The sequence below is a fragment of the Gymnoscopelus microlampas genome, assembly GCF_963454915.1.
Source record: "Gymnoscopelus microlampas genome assembly, chromosome: 17".
Lineage (NCBI taxonomy): Eukaryota > Metazoa > Chordata > Actinopteri > Myctophiformes > Myctophidae > Gymnoscopelus > Gymnoscopelus microlampas.
This window is the reverse complement of record NC_139954.1, coordinates 29,593,605-29,617,843: the sequence shown is the minus strand read 5'-3', so window position 1 is coordinate 29,617,843 and position 24,239 is coordinate 29,593,605. Positions and strand designations below refer to the sequence as shown.

At 39.5% G+C, this 24,239-nt stretch overlaps 2 protein-coding genes across 6 annotated transcripts in view; one reads left to right on the top strand and one right to left on the bottom strand.

The window, feature by feature from the left end:
- Positions 1-3,050: 3,050 nt before the first annotated feature.
- slc5a3b (solute carrier family 5 member 3b) lies at positions 3,051-10,669 on the bottom strand. Of its 4 annotated transcripts, none has more exons than XM_084084532.1 (3): positions 10,362-10,669; positions 9,944-10,067; positions 3,051-6,789 (listed from the first exon to the last, which is right to left on the bottom strand). In XM_084084532.1, the coding sequence occupies exon 3, from the start codon at positions 6,552-6,554 to the stop codon at positions 4,437-4,439; it is 2,118 nt and encodes a 705-aa protein (XP_083940658.1). In that variant the 5' UTR covers positions 6,555-6,789; positions 9,944-10,067; positions 10,362-10,669; the 3' UTR covers positions 3,051-4,436. The 4 variants fall into 4 exon arrangements, 3 of the variants coding, with proteins under 3 accessions (XP_083940658.1, XP_083940657.1, XP_083940659.1); XM_084084531.1 differs by having other exon boundaries at positions 9,956-10,067; XR_014602729.1 differs by lacking the exon at positions 3,051-6,789 and adding an exon at positions 8,043-8,099 and having other exon boundaries at positions 9,956-10,067.
- Positions 10,670-19,085: 8,416 nt separating this feature from the next.
- dop1b (DOP1 leucine zipper like protein B) overlaps positions 19,086-24,239 on the top strand; it is a 29,936-nt gene continuing 24,782 nt past the window's right edge. Inside the window, exons 1-4 of one of the 2 annotated variants that reach the window (XM_084084867.1) lie at positions 19,086-19,269; positions 22,356-22,533; positions 23,669-23,850; positions 24,061-24,231. In XM_084084867.1, coding sequence (XP_083940993.1) covers positions 22,396-22,533; positions 23,669-23,850; positions 24,061-24,231 — 491 coding nt within the window. In that variant the 5' untranslated portion in view covers positions 19,086-19,269; positions 22,356-22,395. Of the gene's footprint in view, positions 19,270-22,328; positions 22,534-23,668; positions 23,851-24,060; positions 24,232-24,239 lie in introns of both variants that reach the window. The other variant, XM_084084868.1, reaches the window with a different exon arrangement.

Here is a 24,239-nt window from a genome sequence, read left to right as displayed (position 1 = left end):
AAGAGAACAGATGAACCTACCATTGTGGAATTTGTCATTGTGGGACATCGACAACTGCAGTTGTCTTTATGTTGTCTATCATCTGTCTGTGTTGTCAATGAATCACAGAATGCTGTTCATAAAATACATTCAGCTCCATCTCATGTGCAAAAGGTGTAATACAAATAAAGCTCTGATCATCATAATTAGCCTATATTTACAATGGTTTATTTATTTCTAACTGGATGTTATATCATTTTGGAAATTGGTACAGTACATTGGGATTTATACATGCTCTTCTAATGTTATGAGGCCATACATGTTTTTTTCATATGATAGACCTGTAATTTGTAAGAAACTTAGGCCTACTTCATGGTCACTCCTTCCTCTATTATGTGTTGAAATGGGGGGTAGATTACCCATGTTGAAGGAGGTTAAGAGTTGCGGTATACACCAATACTAGCTTTTTGATTGGTGGAGCTTTGTGGTACACCAATGCTGTCTTTGACTCTTTTTGATTGGTTATGTCCTGAGCCATCATCTTGGCTCAGGACAGTTTAATGAGAATATGTAACAGAAAGGACCCAAGGCATACATTAGGAAAATGTAAGCCTAATTTATACTTTTACAGACCATGCTGTTTGCCAAAAATTGCATCTTTGTTTTTATTTCATTCAAGTAAGGGTTAGGAGTCAATCAGTGTTCAGTTCTCTAGACCAGTTCAGTCACATTAGATCAGTGGTTTATTTGAGGAGGTAAGTTAGGAAGGATGCAATTTAATGGCATTCAAACAGATACCTTTTCAGTAACTAGGCCTGCATTTCCTAAGTGAGGAGGAATGGTTCATGCTCTAGTCTACACCCTGTCCACAACAGCAGTTCATACAGACAGAACAGGAATAACAAAACATAAAATACATGCAATAAACATATAAATGAATACAATTAAATACATATATATTTGTTTTAATTCCCCCAGTGGTGTAGAAAATAATGGAAGAAAAAAAAACACTAATAAGGCACTTCGTCTTCAGGTGAAAGAAATTAAGGATTTATAATTTTTGTCTTGCTCAAAAAGAAAAAATCATTCATTTTTTCATCTGAAGTTGGAGTGCCTTATTGCCTTTTGCATGTTTGTCTGCACCACTGGAGGATTATAGATCAAGCAAGACTTCTCTTTGCTTCATGTAGCTCAGTGGTAGGCAACAGGGCGGCCCGTGGGACAGGAGTCTTGCCGATCAGCGATAATATCTGACCTGGCATATTAGTTTGTAAATAATTTACAATATCTAATGGCACATAATGTCCAAATAGAGAATCTACCCCCACCTGTAGAATACTTATTATACTTTTGTCCATGTTAAGAGTAGAAGACAGGCATGTGAATTGCAGTGAGGTGCACTGAACCCCTCATAGAGCAGTCAGCAGACTGGGTATGATCATTTTCATCATGCAGTCATTTTGACTTTTGATCATTGATCTTGCATTAAAAAAAAGTGTTTCACATGCCTTAACAAGCTGTTTATCTCCCCAATAGACCTTGAATGAAAGAGCCCCTGTTCTATGAAATATCTCTTATTTATCACTGTTCAAAAAGGAGTATGCCCTTCTCTATGTTCTTTTTTAACTTTTTAATTAAGTACTGTAAATATCCTCACATTCAAGGATGTGGCCTGCGCAAAATCATTACACAGGTATTTCTATCTGCACCTGTAACATTTGATTACACACACACACACACACACACACACACACACACACACACACACACACACACACACACACACACACACACACACACACACACACACACACACACACACACACACACACACACACACACACACACACACACACACACACACACACACACACACACACAGTTCTATAGGCTATGCGCCACACAAATCTTTATTTATTAACTCTTATAGCAATATAGTTTTTATTGTATACAGTATAAGGCAGGCTATTGAATGATCCAGTTCTTAAATTAGCCATTATGTTCTGGCCCGTCATCTAATGGCTTATAAAAAGATTAGCCTGAGGCCAAACTTATTTGCCTACCCTTGATGTAGCCTATCTACCTATTCCACTAAGGCAGTGGTTATCAAAGTTGGGGTCCAGGAACACCCACTGGTCCTTGAGAAGGTTCCAGGGATCCCCAGAAAAATGAGGAACAGTTTAATTTCAATATAATTTCACCAGCTAGTGTTAACCCAATGACAGAATGTATAAGAATGCACTCATAGGTCTCACTCACTCCACTGTTATCTCCTTACCTACGGCATAAGTACATTAGTTGTATGTAGGCTACTACAGTACATCTAATATTCCAACAACAAAAAGCTTACTCTTACGGGGGTCCATGACACAAAATCATTTCAAATAGGGGTCTGCGGTCTAATATGTATCAGTGTTACTTGACATGAAAATATTGAGAACCACTGCACTAAAGTGCCAAGTGCACCTACTGTATCACATAGAACCAAACAGTGCTTTGTGTTATCTGGTGTCGCAGCACAGATTTTCAAGACGCAAAGTTTGACTTACACTTTTTATTCACTTAATATTGCACAACTAAGACACATTTGGTAAGAATAGGTTTAGAAAAGACACTTTAAATAAGATATAAAAGACAGTTCTGCATTACACTGTGAAAAATAAAATGTAACAGAATAGATACACGGTGTTATAGCGGGTGATCTCATGGGCTATGAAAAACATAATTCAACACAAGACTTCACCAAGTTTTAAAAAACATTATTTGAAAAGTATGAACTATACAAAATATGTGCATTGGTACTTGTGGCTTTTTTTGTTAAGCTGTGATAACAAAGCATTATAAGCTGAATTCACTAGCTGTAAAATGCAATTATACAATCATAAAATGATTTGCCACATTAGCTGAAATAATATTTGTAAACAGAAACAACACTACATTCATGACTTGAATTTTGGTCAACAAGAACTCACTACATATACTTACAAAAGCGAGTAACATACTGTAATAGGTTATGCGGTTTCTTCTTTATGAATGGAAGGAAATGTATTTTGATGGATACCAGTATTAAGTTGTTTTTTTCTGCTTCTATTTTCGATAAAGCTGACACATAAGGCTGACAAATCAGCACAATGATGTACTGCTACCGATGTAATGCCTCTTCAGAAGGGCTAAATCAAAAACACCTTGTGGAAAAACACGTAGAGACAGCATTTTAGCACTTTCAAGAGAAATTTCACTGGTGATTATTTGACTGGCTGTGGGATGACTGTTGCACAGATTATGGAGGAATATGGTATTAAAGATAGTGTACCGGTATGTGATATTTGCAATTTGTTGGTTCAAACAAATGTTCACTGATCAGTGAAAAGGTTAAAGCACTATATTCAGATAATAATCATTGCTATAGTGTTTAGTTCAAATAACAGGGCTCTGCCGTCTCTCCATCTCTTTATTGAACAGAAAATACATTTTCAGGTGGGGTTTTATAGTGTTCCAGTTTAAAATGTGTCTCTTCATTTCTTTGTGTCATCACTTCCAATTTCACTTGTTTATCCTGTATCCTAAATGACTTCTCTATCCTGATTGGAAACATTTGGTATCCCGAAAATGCATTTTCTGATTACCAAAGAGACGAGACAGGCAGACCCTTGCTAATGAACAAACACTCTATAGCAATGATTGCTACCAGAATATAGAGCTATTTAAGACTTATTTTAACAAAAGAAAATCACTTACTGCGCTTTTAATGGTATGCAAGACTCTTGTGTCTGGGGTGGGATGACTCTTGATTCTGGCATGGCGGATGACTTCATGTCCGTGGTTTGTGTGGTTGGCTTGATTATTAATTTTAATAAATAATTAAAAAGTGTTATTAGATCAGTTATTTTGAACAGGAATAGACAGATAAGCATAATATAACAAAGAAATGACATAAATTAAAATTACTCTAATCATCTGAGTATGGAGGCAAGAATGATATAACATGGCCAATAATGAAGAATTAATTGAAGACCCAGACAATGAACTGTTACACCTTCAAAATGCAATGTGGAGGGAGGAAGCTTTAAACAGATAACATTTATTCACCTTACAAAATTGGAAAAAAGCATATGTCCAATAAGGCAAATATTTAATTCACTTAAAGTACAACACTATTAAAAACATCCCAGTATATTCTTTGTGCAGGATCACAGTACCAATTAGCACACAACCAAAATTGGTACGTCAGTCCCAATGAAGCTTTATAGTCACACGCGAAGCTTCAGTCATTTAAAAAAATACAGTTGAATAAGCTAAAATTCCCATTAGAGAACTACAATAATAATCAACTGTAAATATTACAGCTTGTCAAATCTTTGAAAATTCAACTGTGCATCGACAATAACACCCTTCCTCAACTCCTATCCCCATACTGTACCAAACCAATCTGCCCTTTAGTTCAGTGTTGGATAAAACTATAGTGAGAAATAAACAAACATGAAGATGCCCAATGAGCAGACAAGTATCAGGCCCAGATTTAGCAGAAGTTTAATTCTTGGAGGCTCATATAGCATCTCCATAAGAACCCTCTCATCCTCCTTGCTTTCCTTTGGTGTGGTGGTCTGTGCTCCCTCCTTGTACCCACAAAACCAATTGAGCAGACTCAGACCCATGCCACGCGTTCCTTCACAGAGGCAGCTTTCCTCATCCCTGACCAGCTCTGCCTTCCCATTACCAATCTGTTCTCCAGGGGTGGTTACCGGGGTTGTCTCTGTACTAGGTGTTGCTGGGTCATGATCAGTGGATGGGAACAGGAGCTTGATGTCTGCCCCATCTAGACACCTTTCATTTCTGACATCCAGGGGAAGATCTTTATAGTGGCTTCCATTATGGTTGCTCGTTTCTATGTTGTCTCGATCCTTGAGGGGAACCTTTTCAATGTTGCGCAGCCCCCAGAAAGTAGTGGTGCGAACCTGCTCCTTATCTGGTGGGGGGGTGCAGAGACTGACCACCACAGCGACAACCCCTGACAACCAAAACAACCCTGCTGCCACATACATGTAATGGACATGAATAATGAAGGAAGGCCTATCATCTGGTTGATCACAGCGAGGCTCACGGTAGATAAATGCCAGGATCAGACGCAGGGTACCTAGTGTGATGCCTGTCATGCCTCCCCAGAATGCACCGGTTTCGTTACAGCGTTTCCAGAACACACCCAGAAGGAAGAGAGCAGCAATAGGTGGAGTCAGGTAGCCAGCTATTTCCTGTATGTACAGGTACATCTGCCCGCCCTGCATTTCAATGATGACAGGGACCCAGGCAATGCTAATGACCACCATGAACACCACGAACAGTCGGCCGACAACCAGTAGTTCCCTCTGGGACGCACCTTTTCGAGCACTCTGGTAGATGTCCAGGGTGAAGATGGTGCTGGCGCTGTTGAAGATGGAATCTAAATCACTCATCAGGGCAGCAATCATGACTGCCATCATCAGACCCCTCAGACCCACAGGCATCACTGACATGACCAGACGTGGATAGGCGATGTTAGAGCAGCCAGCCTGAGAGCCACAAACTGCCAGGCAGTGCTCTGGCCCAATGCAGGCAATCTCATCAGCAAATAGGATACGGGAAATCATACCTGGAATGACAATTATAAACATGGGCAGGACTTTAAGGAACCCAGCCATGAGCGTGGAACCCTTGGCATGAACAATGTTCTTTGCAGCGAGTACTCTCTGAACAATGACCTGGTCAGCACACCAGTACCAGATGGAAGCCGGGGTTTGGCCAAGAAGGAACCCTGGCCAAGGTATGTCTTCGTCTAGAGGTCCACGAAGGAGGCGCAGAGCATTAGGCTTGGGCTTGATGCGGCAGGAGGGATAATATGTGAAGTTGCCACTGGCCAAGATAGCAGAAACATTGGGGACAGCCTGCATGTATTTTGTCCGAACACCCTCCAGCCCACCCACCTTAACAAGGCTAATCACCGTCAAGCTGAGGGCTCCACCAATCATCAACACTGCCTGAAGACTATCTGTGTACATTACTGCTACCAGTCCGCCGGTTACTGTGAGCAGTGCAGTCATACTAATCAGTAAGATAATGGACAGATAAAGGTTCCATCCCAGTGACTCTTGAATGAACAGAGCTCCAGCATACAAGTCTACAGAGAGTTTGGTAAAAATGTAGAGCAATATAGACAAGGCAGCAAAGTAAACCCTCAGCCTGTTGCCTCCATAGCGTTTTGACAGATACTCTGGCATCGTGTAGACCCCTGAGTGGATGTATACAGGGATAAACACCCAGCCTAGTAGCTGCAGTAGTAGAAGTGCGTTGAACTCCCATGCTCCCACAGCAAAGCCACTTGCAGCTCCTGATCCAGCCAAGCCTATGAAATGTTCACTGCCGATGTTGCTGACGAAAAGTGATGCTCCAATCACTATCCATGTCATCGAGCGCCCAGCCAGGAAGTAGCCACTTACCGTGCTGCGATTAGCCTTCCACATGGCAAAAAACCCGATGCTTAGCACCAGGACAAAATAAAGTGCTACAACAGCAATGTCAGCTGCCTCCATTCCAGGACCCATTTTTACTGTTAATGGAAAAATAAAGGTTCACAACCGCCTAAAGTCATGCAAAAAAAATCGTTTGTGTTTTTATAAAAGAGCAAAGGGAAATGCTCTCCTTTGGTTTGCTGTCTCGATGGAAGCTGTAGTATCCACCGTCAGGTCAAATTCACTAGGGTGTGCTTCGGGAGGTTATCCACCGGCACTGGGGATGTTCTACTTCTGGTCTAGTAAACTCTATAGATTCAGAAAATTCCTGCAAGACAGCAAAGACAAAGAAAATACCTCATTAGAGCCTTAATTTGAGTGGGGAAATGATCGACACCCACCAACTAAAGCTAACTAAATTATAACCTTAATATGACAGATAGGGACGATATGGCTGACATGACAGAAAGACTGTAGCTCAGTTATTCAAAGCTGTATGAATAAGTAAAGTTGAATTTGTGATGGGCAGGTGTCTGTCAGTCCGTAGCATGTGCAGATATGTCCATATATGCACTGGACTTGCCCAGTGTCAGTGCAAATCAGCATATGCAATGCAATACGATGTATGTCATATGTCATGTGGACCTATGACATGCCCATATGAACTGGACATGCCTGACGTCAGTGTACATTTCCATTGGTAGGCTACGGTTTCTGGTGGGTATGATACAGTATGAGACCAGAGCTCGTTCAGCAAAAGAGAGAGAAGGTGACAGAGAGGGGGGGGGAGAGAGGGAGAGACAGGGGGGGAGATAGAGGGAGACAGGGAGCAATAACCCCACAGAGTTATTGGAGGGCTTTTTGTACCATATTTAATAAATTCAATAATAAATTGTAATTTAATTTTAATTAATTTTACCTACTGAAAGAAGTCTTGTATCTCAACAGCAGATCAAAAACAAGATTAGTCATATACTGTTTACTCTGTGCCAATTGTTCCGTTTTAGCCTGCACTGACTTCCATTAATCTTTTAAATCTCTTAAAACTACTAACGGATTAAAGCCATGCCCCTGGAAAAGGTTCAAAGCAAGTTTACTACATTTTTTCTATGTTTATCAAAAGAGTAAAGAAAATGTATGTAAGCAGACTGTATGCATTCTCCATGACACAAATCTTACATTTCTAAAAAACATCTTTCACCACATCTAGGCCTAATCCAAAGTAAAAAGGTTTTTCCACCTAATCTGCCTCTTATTGTCCTTCCATAATGTGATGTGTCTAGGCCAGGGTTCTTCAACAGGGGGTCCGGGACCCCTAGGGGGTCCTCAGAGATATTGCAGGGGAGCCGCCAAATATTTGTGTGATAGGGACTTTATTTTTACATTTACCACACCCTATTCTGGGGGGGAACATTAGGCGAAAATAGCAGATCTACAAGCTCACAGTGCTTGTAGATCTGCTATTTTTGGCGAATAGGTTAAGTGTACAGGGAAAAAAGAGCAGACCAAGTACCGAGCCAAAGGTCAAGTTTACAAAGTATTGAGGGTTTAAGTGGTTAAATGTCTGAAAACACACATTTACTCTCTCTCAGCTAAGGGGTCCTTGGCCTGAAAAACTTTGAAGACCCCTGGTCTAGGCTATATGCGGGAGGGGGAAGACAGAAACAAGGCATTTGTGAGTCAGTTCATGCAGCATGACCTTATCTATTCAAATTGAGACTAAAGGAGCATGGTGATTACAGGTCACATATTTACCACGCAGCTACAAATAAAAATGTCACTGACCACACTCAAAACATCAAAAGATCAACATCAAAAAAGTAACTAAACCCATCAATGTTATTTTGAGTTGGGCTATGAGGCTGGAAAAGAAAGCATACATATTTGATATTCTTTTATTTATTTATTTTTCAAAAAGAATCATACAAAAAAGAAGAATTTGATATTATGTTTTTCATTTAAAGAAAATCATACAAAAAAAGAAGAAAAGAATAATTGAAAAAAACACAGACCCTGCATACATTAGGACAATATCAGTCACCAGAACCAGAGGTGTTTTCAATATTAATCTAAAGAATAAAGGACAGACTAGGCTGCCTACTTCAGGGTAAAGATGTATAGTGTATGTGACATTAAATACACAGATGACACCCATTGCAGATCGTGTCAGTGTAAATGGTGCATTTATATGAACCCGAATTGGGACCAGTTCTATACAGGTGGAAAATTACAGAGTTGAAATGGAGAACAGCATGAAGACTCTCTTTGATCTGTTGGCTGGCACCTGGCAAGGAAGAGTCTTCTTCACCCATTCTCCATTTCAACTCTGTAATTTTCCACCTGTATAGAACTGGTCCCAATGTGTGTTGATTGAATGGTCACACACTCACACCCTGCTTATCTAACATGGTTAAAATGGAGTTTGAAGATTGGGTTTATATAGGATCGAGGGGGCGGGTCTGTTTATTAGGTAATAGGTTCATTATAATTAAAATAAAAATCTCTAAATATCTAAATATTGAATGAAGCAACTTAAAAACTGTCTGGGGTGTAGGCTACACAAAAGCCAGAGCAGCAGACATTAAATGACCCCTAGTGTTTAAAAGTGAAATACCCTAAATGATACATAATGTTCTCCTGTCATATTCCATGCACTCTAGCTAAACAGAATATGCCATTCAACTAATATGTAGTAGGCTATAGGCTACTCTATTCAAACATGATTACCTCCTTAGTCCTATGTGACAGTCAGGCACTGATGGACATAAAAGACGCATGGAATATTAATAAAAACACGTTGCACAGTGATGCGCACAGAACCATGAAAAGACAAAGCAACGGTAGGCCTAATAAATAAACCCAGTTCCGTTTGAGGTTGCTGTCTTTAATGCAAAAATCGCCTCCAGCAGAACTGAATTAGAAAATATGCAGTGGTGGAAAAAGTACTAAATTTTGAGTACAAGTACAAAAGTATCGGCAATTCGGCATCAAAATATACTCAATGTACCAAAAGTAAAAGTACTCATTCTGCAGAATGTCCCATTTCACTCGTTTTCAAATGTATACAAATATTTTTAAAACAGCAGATCTACATGTGAGCTTGTAGATCGGCTATTTTCAAATATAGGTCTGAAGTGGTTTTGTAATAATAAATCAATATCTACATAGTAACTAGTAACTAAAGTTTTTAAATAATTATAGTGGAGTAAAAGTACAATATTTGGTGGAGTAGAAGTAAAAGTATTGAACATTGGAAATACTCCAGTAAAGTAAAAAAAACAACAACAAAAACTCAAAATTGTACTTAAGTACAGTACTGAGTATATGTACTAAGTTACTTTCCACCACTGAAAATGTTCGTAATATTAGCCTACTCATCATCAGGATCCCAAGGGTCAATTAAGGCAACAGATGAGGGCGTGACACCGTCGTACTATGGAGCATAATAGGGCGTCTGGTGGACAACATCTGGCGTATAGCACCTATATACGCACCTCCTGGTGCACTTCTAGAAGATTCTAGTGATTCGTTCTTCAGTCGGTTATTACGCGCATCCTCCTTCCTTCCGTATCTTCCACTGGTGTGCACTTCTCTTCATCAGTTGCACTTGCAAATAACGTTAAATTTAAGGTACCGTATTTAATAACAAAGGAACATTTCCACATGCTCTAATAGGCTAAAGTCAGGCAGATGCTCAGCGAACTCCTCTCAAATATGAATTAGACATCGTCATCAACAACAAGCTCTTCTGCCACATGTATCCATTTATCGGTGTTGATCTAAAACATGTTCATGGTAATCGTCCTCATTAAATACCCTTTCAGAGAATAATTTCCCCCCGACTATAAAACCATGCGATCTCACTTAAATCAGCGATGTCACTGGAATAAAATCACTCACCGGTTCCTATAATATGCTATAAATGAGATGTAATTTCCACGCCCAAAAGGAGGATGTGGATGAAGGGATGATATGTCTCCAATAGTGCGTTGCTTAACAGCCCGGCTCTTCCTCTTTACAACACCGCTGAATGTCAGTGTCAAACAGCAGCCTTTCCTTTACAATGGGCTACAACACCACAACAATCCTGCCTCTTCTCCTTATATAGCCCGATTTGTACTTGGTCGTACGACGGAGTCGATCGCCGAAAATAGTGGATCGACAAGCTCACAACGAGGTTGCGATGCAACGCACCGTGAGCTTGTACGTCTGCTGTCTGTGTTTGGGCACGCGACTCCGTAGTACGATGGAGTATACACACAGTGGGGGCACCAGTCTTCTCTTTTTTTTGTTCACAAATCTTTATTTATAACAATCATGAAAAACAATACAATACAATACAATACAATACAATACAATACAATACAATACAATACAATACAATACAATACAAACAAACAAAGAAGTTATTAATACATCGATATAACAACATTAGATCCAGGGGGATTTACTAACAGAAAACATTAAAGAGTGAACACAAAAGAACAGTTCTTGCAACAGTGGCACCAGTTCAGGTCTACACCCCGTGACATATGCTATAAGACGCCCACTGGGAATTGTTCTAATTATTTTGGAAACCATTGTTTTTGCCCTGTATTGCCCTGGACATATAAGATAACTACATTTCTGACACTGTCTGTATTTGACAGTATAGGCTAGTCCATCCTTTCCAGAATGCAACTTAAAATGCAACATGACAGCCAGGACAGATATTAGTTTGTGTGCTGTTGATGGACAATAGACAATACTTTGTTGATTAGCCCACAGGATAGTTTTTAATTTGATAACATCATGTAGGCCTACGAGTGTGATGATGATCAAGGGCAGATTAGACGGTATATGAAGCATATGGATATGAACACTATAATAATATAGCTGTGCCTGTGCGCCACTGCCAGCTATTTTGGCTGTGATTCAGAATGCTTCTTAGGCTACTGACTGCAAAGCAGGCTTAAAATTAAGCTTGTTCTTTGTCTCTTAAAAAACGCACAGGGATCACATGATTTATTAAATATGAGAGGAATCTGGAGCCTTTAACATTCATTTAATTATATGTAGGCTATGTCCTGGCTTACACCTGCATGTGATGTCACAACCTCACAATTATGTACACAAACACACACATTGCGGATCAAGTGTGTGTGTGTGTGTGTGTGTGTGTGTGTGTGTGTGTGTGTGTGTGTGTGTGTGTGTGTGTGTGTGTGTGTGTGTGTGTGTGTGTGTGTGTGTGTGTGTGTGTGTGTGTGTGTGTGCGTGCGTGCGTGCGTGCGCGTGTGCGTGTGTGTGAGTGATGAATTAACATTGATCACCTATTACTTGGCTCTGCATTTGATGATTCAATGCTTCAAAATAATAGACTGTCTGGAGAATGAATAAAAGCAATAATTATAAATCAGTCAACCAGCCATAATCATTGTCAATTAATCTAGCTACTTTAGTTTACAGTAGTCTATTAGAATTTAATATAATGTTTTCAGACTGGGCGATTTTCTGCAAAACATCCTCATGTCTGCACTGCGCAGATGATTACAGAGGGACTCGGGATGGCAATATAGTAAATTTCCATTCACTCCCCTAGTGAGGTCTAGCTTGGAAATTTCCACTTAATGAAAAACTACATATCCCAGAAAGCCTCATATCTTTGTGTTGACTTCGCGACACGCTGTTGCTGCGCTATTGCTGCACGTGCACACGCTCAGGAGGAAAAAACAATGGCTGCATTCAGACAGGGGCTGCACTACTGCACCCTCTATGGGCTGCACGTGTGAAAACTTAAATATGTTTAAAGTGTAACATTATGTGCATGGTATTCTACTTTTCTTTTGCAGAGTTATGTGTATTGCTTGTTTTATTGTACAGAGCAGTGTTTAATTTCCATTTGAAAGATTTAACCAAACCTTGAACTTGGCATTACCAACAGAACAGTGTGTTATTTCCCTTTGTTTATGTAACCAAACCTTAAACTTGACATTACCAACGCCTTCATTTCAGTATGGGGTACATCAAGTGCAATGTGCCTGAGATCACCTTGTGAACCAAGGTGGATTTTCCACAATATGAGTAAAACAACAAACTGTTCAGATTTCACCACCAAGAGTTCCTTACCTTTGGCAAACACTATATTGGTTTGGTTTCGCAAAGTAAACTTTCTGTGACAGCCCATTCATCCAAACAGAAAAGTCCTGTCTGATTGTATTAAAGTTTATTAAACTATACAACTCACCAAGATGGCAGCTGTGCGGAAAGCTTGGATTATCCTCTTTGTATCTGTCAATTGTTTTGGCATATAGTTTTACTGAGGTTAGGGTTAGGGTTACGGTTGGGTTTAGGCATAGTCTTACTGAGGTTAGGGTTAGGGTTAGGTTTAGGCATAGTTTTCAATCACAGCGACTACTGGCCAACACTAAAAGTAGTGTTTTAAGATAAGTGTATTTGTGCCATGTGTACAGTATATTAACATCCCTAGTAGGCCAAGTGTACTCTTCCCGTCTTGTGTGTTTGTTTATGGTCATGTTATACATGTTATAATGAAACATGCTCAATTTCATTCTTGCAGTACAACAGTGACGCTTGCTGAGGAACTAATTTTCTTTTTTTTAAATATTTATTTTTTATGCCTTTATTGATAGAAGGGACAGTAGGCTGACAGGAAATGGGGAGAGATGGGGAGTGACATGCAACAAAGGCCGTCTGACTCGAACCCGCAACACGCTGTCAGGCTACATTGAGCCTAGGTGTCTACGCCAGCTGTCCAGGCCATAAGAACTGATTTTCAAGCCAACAAGACGTCCCAATCTGACGTGTTATTAGCTTGAAAATCAATTTTTTGGCAAGCGATGGAGTATAAATCAAGCTTAAGTCGGACCAGTTTATGTCTTCAGCCCCCATTAAGGTATATGGGATTGAAGGACGCTATGCCACAGCCCTGTTCTCTGCTGCCAGCAAACAGGAGAAGCTGGACCAGGTAGAACAGGAGCTGGCACAGGTGTCTGTAAGTTCATTTCAGCTGATTGTTGTTTTTCTTTTTCTCATGTGTCAGCCAGCATTATATTCTTCTTTTGTTTTTGTAGACAATTATTTTTTACCCCCCTTTTTTCTCCCCAATTTAGTCGTTATGCCGATTCATTCCTCTCCACACACATTTCTGAGTTCTCACTGCTGTTGTATCCCACTGCCTCACCTGCCAGTGAGGAGTCCCCACCGGGAGGACATAGGGCCTTCGTACCACTTCTCCCACCCAACACTCTCCGCTGACAGGTGCCGCCCCCAGCCCGTAGGAGTATGTGCAACGACCAATCACCCTCCCCACATGGCTTCCCCCCCCCGAACACGCCACGGGCCAATTGTGTAAAGACGCCCGACAAAGCAGATGCACCACGGTGGATTCGATTTCGAACCCACAACCTCTGTGGGGGTGGGCAGGGACTTTACCACTACGGCACCCGAGCACCAGCTTGCCCTAGATTCTATTGAGATCTACTGCCTCGTTATTTCATTTTGGTTGTGCAGTACTGCAGTTATATTTCTTTGGGAGTGACATAGAATTTGCCACACTTTTTTGTAGTTAACCCATTTTTGGGCGGGAACCCCTATTTGTAACTATACCTTTCAGGAGGGGAACCCTTTTGGGGTTCTTGTTGCTATGTACAGTATATAGCAACATACATTTGTTGTGATTTTTGAATGAATATTTGTAGTTTTTCTGAAAACTTAGGTCAGGATTTTTAGAATCGGCTTCAGGAGGAAAACGACAACTGAGTTGGTACATTTCAGGTTATGCATTTCTGTCAGAAGGCAAAAATTCAGTTATGTAGATTGGGGTGGTGGTGATTCTTTTATTTCTAAATGCAGAATGTGAAAATGGAAGGACAGTGTGCACCTGAAATGTAAAAACCAGAATCAAATTCAAAACATCATGGACATGAAGGAAGTAATTAAAAGAAGAGCCCAGGGAAGTAGGTATGCGAGACCATTCTCAGTGATAGTTTATGCATATCTTGCACACACTGGCCATAGTCTTGTGTTGAGATGTTGTTTGGGTGAAGCAAGATAAAAAAAATAGTAATATCTAAAATGAGCGTAATATATCTCTATTCCAAAGCATATTTTCTATAGTTAAAAGCATATTTTCTATAGTATTTTATCAATTGCAACTTTCATAGTACTGTAGTTGTGCAACAAGCTGCTTAATTTCATTACATGACACACGACCTGATTTTGTTATTAACTCATTAAAACCGTGAAAGCATCTGTGTCATTTTAGATTTTTGCGTTGGCTATTCAGAAATAGCAGATATACAAGCTCACAGCGTGTCACTTTGTGCATCTGCTATTTTTGATCATTTTTGAAAAATCTTGAAAGTGTGAGAACTACTGATTTAGAAGGCATTTGTAGAATCTGCCTCAGGTCTTAATGGGTTAAAGGGGTTTGGGTTATTTATTCTTCAGAGCCAACATGCCACAGTCAAAGACAGACACTGGGCATCTAATACAATATTAACATTTCCTACATTTCCTGAAATCATAATGATCAGATCTGAGAATGCATCACATTCAAGCTCAGGTACCTGACATCCCTATGGGATTTTAGTGCCTATGTTGAATTCTTACACTCTCTGAGTAAATCATTTCGCTATGAGTTTGTGGGATCCAAGTGTCGTGACAAACAAGTAGGCGGCTTGGCACATAAAAATAGATGGATCAGTGGATGGATTTGAGCTATGTAGGATATTGTCAAACAGCTTCTTGTGCCCTGCTTTTGACACACAATTACATCTTGTTTACTTCCAGGCTTTAATAAAAGAATCAACATGGTCCAGTATTGTGATGAATCCCCATGTAAAACAGCATCAAACATAAGACCTAAACAGATGCTTTGGGCGAAAAGCAGTGATATTAGTCTGGCCATCCTAGGCTAACTCTCTTCCACCACCATTAACCTCATCAGTAAGACCTCAATTACAGTCAAGTTATACTTGCATGTGTGGCCTCCTCTGAAAACCACAGTTGACAATACAATAGTTAATGCTCTACCCCAGTGACTTAGAATGATAAAATATTATATTCTTAATAAATAGCTTTCTCTTACAGAGCTTACTGTATGATCTATTAATGAAGTTAACGCCATAACAGTTTTTAGTTTTAGCTTTTGTAGGTTTAGGTTACCACGAGCATGTAGGCTAATCTATGATCTGCAATTTCAAACAAACCTGTCAAAGCCATTTAGAGCAACCTTCAAATCTGACAGGTTAGCCTCATCCAAGGCCAAGGGCTGAGAAATAAAATAATAATTTATTTTATTTCTCAGCCCTTGGATGAGGCTAACCTGTCAGATTTGATGGTTGCTCTAAATGGCTTTCTGGTAAAGGGATTCATTCTCAAATTAGAGACCAAGGTGAGTCTGTTTTAAGGGTTCAGATATTCTGTGAAAAACATTTAGTTTTATTTCCAAAGGATGCAAACTTGAAGCTTCTTCAACATGTACTTTGTGAACATCTCATAAAATGCATGTATTTTGATAATTGTCCTTTCATGCTATACATTACTGTTACAATTTCAGTCATTAATTAAAGGTAGGGTAAGTGATATTTTTGGGTTAAAACAAAAAGTATTTTGTTAAAAGGTTAAAGCACTATATTCTGATAGAATCATTGCTATAGAGTGTTTGTTCAGTAACAGGAGTCTCCCCGTGTCTCCAGCTCTTTAATAAACAGAAAATACATTTTCCAGTAGGTGTTAAAATCTCAGCCAATCAGATATCCTGATTGAGTTCTCTATCCTGATTGGATAAAATTGGAAATGAAACTGAAACTGAAACGAAAATGCATTTTCTGTTTTATAAAGAGCTGGAGAGACAAGGACACTCCTTTTACTGAACAAACACTCTATAGCAACGAGTACTATCAGAATATAGAGCTATTTAACACTTATTTTAACCAATGAAAATCACTTACCCTACCTTTAATTTTTTAATTTGATTATTTGTTTTATGACATCACTTTGGTTTCCACCATCTCTCCCTTAGTAATGTAGTAATGTTTTGTAAAGTAATTGAAAATTAACTAATTTCACCTGCCATTATCTGAAGTGGACCATGTACTTGTACTGTAGCATAAGGTAAAAAGGCTCCATCTAGAGGTGTCAATTTGTAATTTTCAATTTAGTGTGCATGTGCAAGTGAAGCAGGTAGGTATGGGGAAACCAAACATATCTACTATCACTCAGCCAAAGGACACTTCTTGCTGGTTATTAAAGTGAGATATTAGCATAGCTGAGCTTGTTCTTTTGTCACCTAATTTTTTTTTCAAATAACAGAATAAACTGAACCAAATATAGAATATATGAAATGTATTAAAAAGGATTAAAAAAAAAACAATGACATGGGACATTATTTTAAGGAAGTAATATTATGTTACATTCACTCCAAATGTCCTACATCAGCAAACCAAAAATGTATGTAGGCCTATGACCTTAAGTGTCCACTAACAGCCAGTCAAGCTAAACCATACTGTGGTGGCTGATGAGAGGGACGACATGGTTTTCTAGTTCATCAGCATTTGCTTATCAGTATTGTCAATACACTGTCATGTGTAGGCTACCAAGCCCCATTCACCATATCTCTGTTATAAGGAAAAGCTGTATTCTCTAGTCTACGCTGTATTTCTATTTTGAAATGCTTGACATCCCTTGTGGTAAATGTCTGTTTATCCAAAGCTGGACACTGATTGATTGATTGATTGATGTACTTTATTTAGTAAGACATGAGAACAACAGTACATGGAAGTACAAATTCACAATACAAGGTCTACTAAACTGGAAGGCTCATAAAGCACTAAGCTTGTTTAAAATGAGATCCCCACGCACACAAATCATGATGACAAAAGAGACAGACAGATATACACACTACTATACAGAACATCATACAATCAGCGTACAGGTTACTGGTATGAAAGAAAAGAAAAGTACAATATGTACAAAAATATGTACTGACTTTTGTATTTATCAATAAAACTAAGACGTGTGCACTGGGTGCTGAAACCTGCCAAAGTGATTCAATATTTTGTATGTATGGGTGTGTCTAAATGTAGAAAAAGTCAAATGTATGATTATGTTTTTTTGTTTGTTTTTTTAGTAGCATATGCTACTTAGGTCTTTCAAAGCATAGGCTACATGTAAGACATAGGCTACACTAGACAAGCAATTATTTTAGCATGTACTTCTCACACCATGACCATAAGAGGCTATCTCATACTTGAAATGGTTTTGAATCCCCACTTTACATAGTGTGAGTGTCTTTATAACAGTGGTGTAAAGTAACTATAAACTACATTTACTCAAGTACTGTACTTAAATACAATTTTCAGGTACTTTTACTTTACTGGAGTATTTCCAATTTTCAGTACTTTTACTTCTACTCAACTACATCTCAGAGGCAAATATTATACTTTTACTCCAACTCCACTACAATTATTTGACAACTTTAGTTACTAGTTACTTACTTCATAGATATTTGTTATAATTACAAAACATACATTCACAACTCAAGCTCTGTATACATCTTGGCCATTTGAAAATAGCCGATCTACAAGCTCGCGATGAGATGCATTGTGAGCTTGTAGAAAGATTGTTTTATTATTTTATACATTTGAAAACTTGTGAAATGGGACATTCTGCATCATGAGTGGTTTCTACTTTTGGTACTTTAAGTACATTTTGATGACAATACTTTTGCACTTACTCAAGTACATTTTTTAATACAGGACTTTCACTTGTAACAGTATCTACATTGATACTTTTACTTAAGTAAAACATGCGAGTACTTCTTCCATCACTGCTTTATAAGCACAAAGCAGTTGCAGCAGAAGTCTGCCCCCAAATATCTGACAGCTCAGTGAGAGGTTTGTAAACATTGCACATCCTGGACTGAACCAAAGCAAGTGGGTTTAGAAGAAAAATGACACCTAAAAATAGAGGCGTTTGTGGAGAGACAGGTTTAATTTTGTTGCTTGGAGCTTCGAATGAGCATGTCATTTTCTTGTAAACAGGTAGGGTGAGCTGCGAGCTTTGTTGACTTTGTGGAGGAAGGCTTTGCTTTGCAGACACATTATTAGTGTTAACATGGAGAGACACACCACCCCCTTTATATCAGGAAGTGAGCTCTTCGTATTCAGTACAGTGTTGCCATTTTCGCTTATTATAAGCGACTTTGGGCTTCTTCTTTTGTCGCGTTTTTTTTTTGGAGGGGGGGGGCTTGTTTCTAAAGTGTACTTGCTTATTTAGGCGTGCTTAAAAATATATATTATTATTTAAACCAGTGGTTCTCAAATATTTTCATAAAAACGTTTTTGTGCCCAGCACGGGAGCATTTGTGTTGTTAGAATGTTTCAAAAAAAATAATATTTCAAATATTTCACATTTTATTGCAAAAGTTTTTGACCGGCTATTTTCAAATAGCCGACGCATAATAGGTTTAAAGTGCTGCGTCCTATTTAGTCGCTTCTTTTCGGCTTTTTTTCCTTGACCTGGTTTCCTTATTTCTCTCACATAATATGGCAACACTGGTACTGAATCAGCTGAGTCGGAGGCTCCCACCCTCTATGTTCCCACCCCGTTGCGTTATTATGATTGTCTCGGATACTGTGAGGATGTACAGCTGATCTTCACCTGACGAATATAACGATATAACAACTGTTTTTGTCTAAATTTATACATAATAAATGATGAGCGATTGGCCAGCCATCGGTCATTTGAATGGGATTATTTGACTGAAGAAGAGCTCAACCAAATCGCGGGCTTGTTTGTGCAGTTGGTGAGTCATGATGTTGATGCATCATCTATGGCTTTAAAGTGTTGTTGTTGACCACGCCATCATTATACACTTTGGCCACAGGAGTTGTGATTTATGGTGCGTGGATTGCTTCATTATCTGGAGAGAGAGAAATTACTTATATACCCTTTGAATGGTGAGCTGTCGGAATACTGCGATTACTGTCCACTAAGTATGTTATTATTACAATGTGTTATATGTGCGTTTAGCCATGTACTGCACTTGCTGTGGTCGATAAATACTGCCATAAACTGAGGTCGTCATCGATGTTCTCCTGTAAGTGAGCTACTGGCACATAATGCAGCCATATAGTAATTACATTGTCAGTAGGCTGCTGGAGGCCAAAGCCAAGGCAGTGTCATGATTTGGCAGTCTTCAGCCAGTGATGTAGGTTAATATCACTGTATATCACAGACGGTTGACAAATTATTATAGAGAAACCCTGAATAAATAAGTGTAGAAACACAATTAATACAGATGCTTACAACAGGTGTACTGATGATATACAATTAAGAAATGATCATCCTATTATGTTACTTACTGTACAGTATGTGGCATGTAAAGAATTCTGATCAGGAACAGTTTGACCTCGATTGTGGATCAAGATGGCAAGAGAAGTGGTATTGAGGTGTGACTGATGGCAGGAGCTTCACATTTGAGAGTTCAGTAGAGCAAAAAACATGTCTGGCACTGTTCTACAGAAGTAAAAAGAAAAGGGAAATGGTCAGATGAGTCATCCATTACAATATTCACTAGTTGGCAGGTGCATGTTTGGCGCACCAAGACAACGGTACAGGCCTGATTCTGAATGCTTGTCTCTTATGTTGTGGGGGGCTTTTTCCTGGCATAATTTGGGCCCACTTGATCCATTAGAGGGAAGGGTCACTGCAAATCAATACAAAGTCATAATTTTGTCTTCGCAATCACCAGAACCAAACCCAATTGAACACGTATGGGATATTTTGGACTGACATATTGTTAGACATTGCTCCCCACCACATCATCAAAACACCAAATGAGGGAATATATTTAGTTAGTTACTTAATGTAGACACTTAATGTAGTTTTTTCTTTTAATTTCTAATATAATTTCTCTCTCTCTCTCTCTCACACACACGCACACGCACACGCACAAGCACACACACACACACACACACACACACACACACACACACACACACACACACACACACACACACACACACACACACACACACACACACACACACACACACACACACACACACACACACACACACACACACACAGCATTATCACTCATGTTGACATTAGCTGGAAGTGAAAGTGTTTGTCTTTCTTCTTGTTCTACATAATTTGTTTATCTAGACCACAGTTTGATTTGCATTGATAATCTCATCGTTTTTTTGCTTAATGCATCATCACTCATCACAATCCTTACTAGGTAACATTTCCAGGCTCGGTATGCTCTATCATCAGCATCAGTTAACTGTACATCATCAATCATGCCTGATGGTCAGAGTAGTTTGATTGCAATATTGCTAAATTAAGCTATACTAAGCTTCCCCTTCTCTCTCTTTTAATTTCTCTCTCTCTCTCTCTCTCTCTCTCTCTCTCTCTCTCTCTCTCTCTCTCTCTCTCTCTCTCTCTCTCTCTCTCTCTCTCTCTCTCTCTCTCTCTCCTTCTCTCTCTCTCTTTATATGCCATTTGCTGTATCTATCCTCCTTCACTCTCCTGGGGCAGCAACTTGATCAGGCGGAGCCCTTCTCTTAGCACGTGTTTAAAGGGTTGATGACAAAGCCTCTCTCAGCTCAGCTCCAGGGAGTCCAGATGTCTGTATGGCTCTAATCCTGTATTTCATCTCACCCCCGTCTCTCTGTTCATCCACAGAAATACACAGATCACAGCCTTTGCCTCGTGCATTAAAACTAAAATGTGGAGGATTTTGTATCTCCAATTCTCTACTCAAAGATGCATAGTGATTATGTGGCTTTAATATCTCGATTAGGCATTTTTAGCCTAGTGAAACATTACTCATGCACATTAATCAACATTAATCACCACCTTAGCCTAATGCCCACTACGGGCGATGGTACAGAACATTGAGGTGCAAAAGAGCTTTATTTTGGGAAAAGCCTGATACCTGCAGTCATAGTTGGCCTTAAACAGCCGCTGTCTGACATTTTCTGTTGTAATTACCGTTTTGTATTGCTGTTACTGTGTGCCCATGTTTGCTGTCGTATGTTTTATTGTACGACAGAAAAACGGGTGCAACAGTTAATCAAACTAATCGATTATGAAAAATAATCAATTTTATTATTATTTTTTAAAACATTTTGAATTTGATTTATCCAAAAAATATCTAAAACAGAAAATAAACAAGTTCACAATGCATCAGATCAGCTATTATTGCTATTTCTGTACATCACTGTTGAACGACAAAGAATAACATAGGGCTTAAGTGGTTAATCACCAGGCTAATCGATTTAGTTGATTATAAATAATTTATCTTTTTTTAAGCCTTTTTGATTATTTGATTAATTGAAAAGGGAATCGATAGAATAATTACATTAGAAAATAATGGATAGTTGCAGCCCTAGTGACACATACCTGTGCTGTGCCATGGAAAGGAATATCCCCCTGTGGGACAAAAAGTCTAAAGTCTGACCCATTTTAGTTCTTACATTAACCCCAAGGCATCTCACTGTGTGGATGCAGGATGCAATATCCTTGTTTGTGTTATCCTAGCTCAGTCACAGCTTGTTTTTTCCTTATGGCAGTGCATGCAGTGTGCTCTACTATTTGTGTGTGTTTGAAGGACTCCTCCTTCCTCCGAATGAGAGACCGGTCAGCCAGACAAGACCCGGCTGACCCGGCCATGAATGAGAACTTTGTCCCCATTGGCCCTGGGTTTGTGTCAGTGAACAGTACAAATTGGCTAATTTTGTTTTCCACAAACAGCCCTCAGACGCAACAGGACAGGACGTAGACAGCGGAGGGGAATTGATACCTGATGATACTTTGATAAACCCCCTCCTCACTTTTGTCCCATTCTCAACCAAGATCTTTGCTTCACCTGCTCCTCCCCAGACGTATTATTCTGAGCATGCTGGGACGAGACTGATGCATCATGGATCCTGAGGAGCTAGAGCTGCAGAATGACTATCGTTACCGTAGTTACGGGGCAGTCATCGAAAAGGCTTTGCGAAACTTTGAGTCCTCCACTGAGTGGGCCGATCTCATCTCCTCCCTGGGCAAGCTCAACAAGGTATAGTTCATACCCTTCAGGTCCTCGTGACATTCGTCAGATGGATTAAACTTGAATGAGATTGCTCAGATGCAATCATTTCAATGCATATTTACAATTGTGAGAAAGAAAGAAAGAAAGAAAGACTGTTGCAGCTCAACCAAGGAGCTTGAACAGCACAGAGTACCAAAAGCAACACTCAATCTTTTTTATAGTTTGTAACCCAATGAAGGCTTTGTCAACCAAAACGTAATTGTTTCATGATTAAAGTTTATCAAGTTCTCTTTGGTGTTGACATTCCCTTTTGGTACAATTGTGATTTGTGATTAAAAGAAATCTGTTTGAAAAAAAATGCTATTTGTGCGTATGAATTGTCTCATATTATGTTGAACAATCGGTATTGCAGAGTTTTGACTGAAGTTGGGTATTTATGGTCACGAGTCACAACACTGTAAAATCCTGTGCAAATTTAATGCTGAGTGTGTAATTATTGACCCAAATTTGTACTTTTATCATTCAATTCAAGGTGTGGACTGTGGATAGACATACAGTATTTCAACATCAAAGTTATATGTTGACGTATTAGCTCAAGTTCTCTAAAATCATGGGTTAGTTGTTATTTCATATGCCACTGCTGTATTCTCTCCCTCAACAGCAGTGTAGTGGTCAGAATGGACTTTGGACTATACGTTTAACTATATGTTCACAGAGTTTGTTTTGGAGTGTCACTATGTGTGGATTTGTAAGAATGACAGCTTACAATACCCACATGAAGAATGTGAGGAAGAGATAATGAACAACTGTTCTTGACTCTGATGAAGAGTCATTGAAACATTGGTTGTTGTACCTGATAAATAAGCATCAGACAACTGTGTGCTCTAGTTTACTTTTTGAGATTCTGATCTAGGTAATGAGCAATTTTCATCTTTCTGAGTAGTTATAAGTCAATCATAAAGCATTTTAGTCTGCTGTGTGTTTTTGTTTGTTTTCTTATTCCAATGGAGATTTGTCTGGCAGACTGGCACTGTAACGTTACTATTTCTTTCTGTCTCATTCTGAACCTCTCCCTCTCTGTCTCTGTCTCTCCTTCTCCCTCTCTCCCTCTCTCTCCTCCTTCTGTCCTCTCTCTCCCCATTCCTCTCCCTCTGCATATCAGGCACTGCAGAGTAACCTTCGCTACTCCCTCCTACCCAAGAGGCTAATCATAGGGAAGCGTTTGGCCCAGTGCCTGCACCCAGCCCTGCCCAGCGGGGTGCACCTCAAGGCCTTGGAAACCTATGAAATAATTTTCAAAATCATCGGGACAAAATGGCTGGCCAAGGATCTGTTCATTTACAGGTGAGTGAAGAGGGAACAGACCTGAGACTGTCTGTGCAGTCATGTTACTCTGGAGTGTAAATATGGATCTATATGGGTCCATGTTTACATGTCTCGGAGGTAAATGAACACTGAGGATTTTACTGTATGGTTAGTTATGAGTCTGTCCACCAGTGCCTCTGTAGGACTGATTATCACAATATGTTGTGTGTGTTTCATTTCCTTCTTTAGCTCAGGATTGTTCCCATTGTTGGGCCATGCAGCAATGGCCGTGAAGCCTGTATTATTGACGTTGTACGAGCGTTACTACCTCCCCATTCAGAAGGCCTTACTGCCCAGTCTCCAGGCTTTCATAACGGGACTACTGCCTGGACTGGAGGAGGGCCTGGAGGTCTATGACAGGTACATCT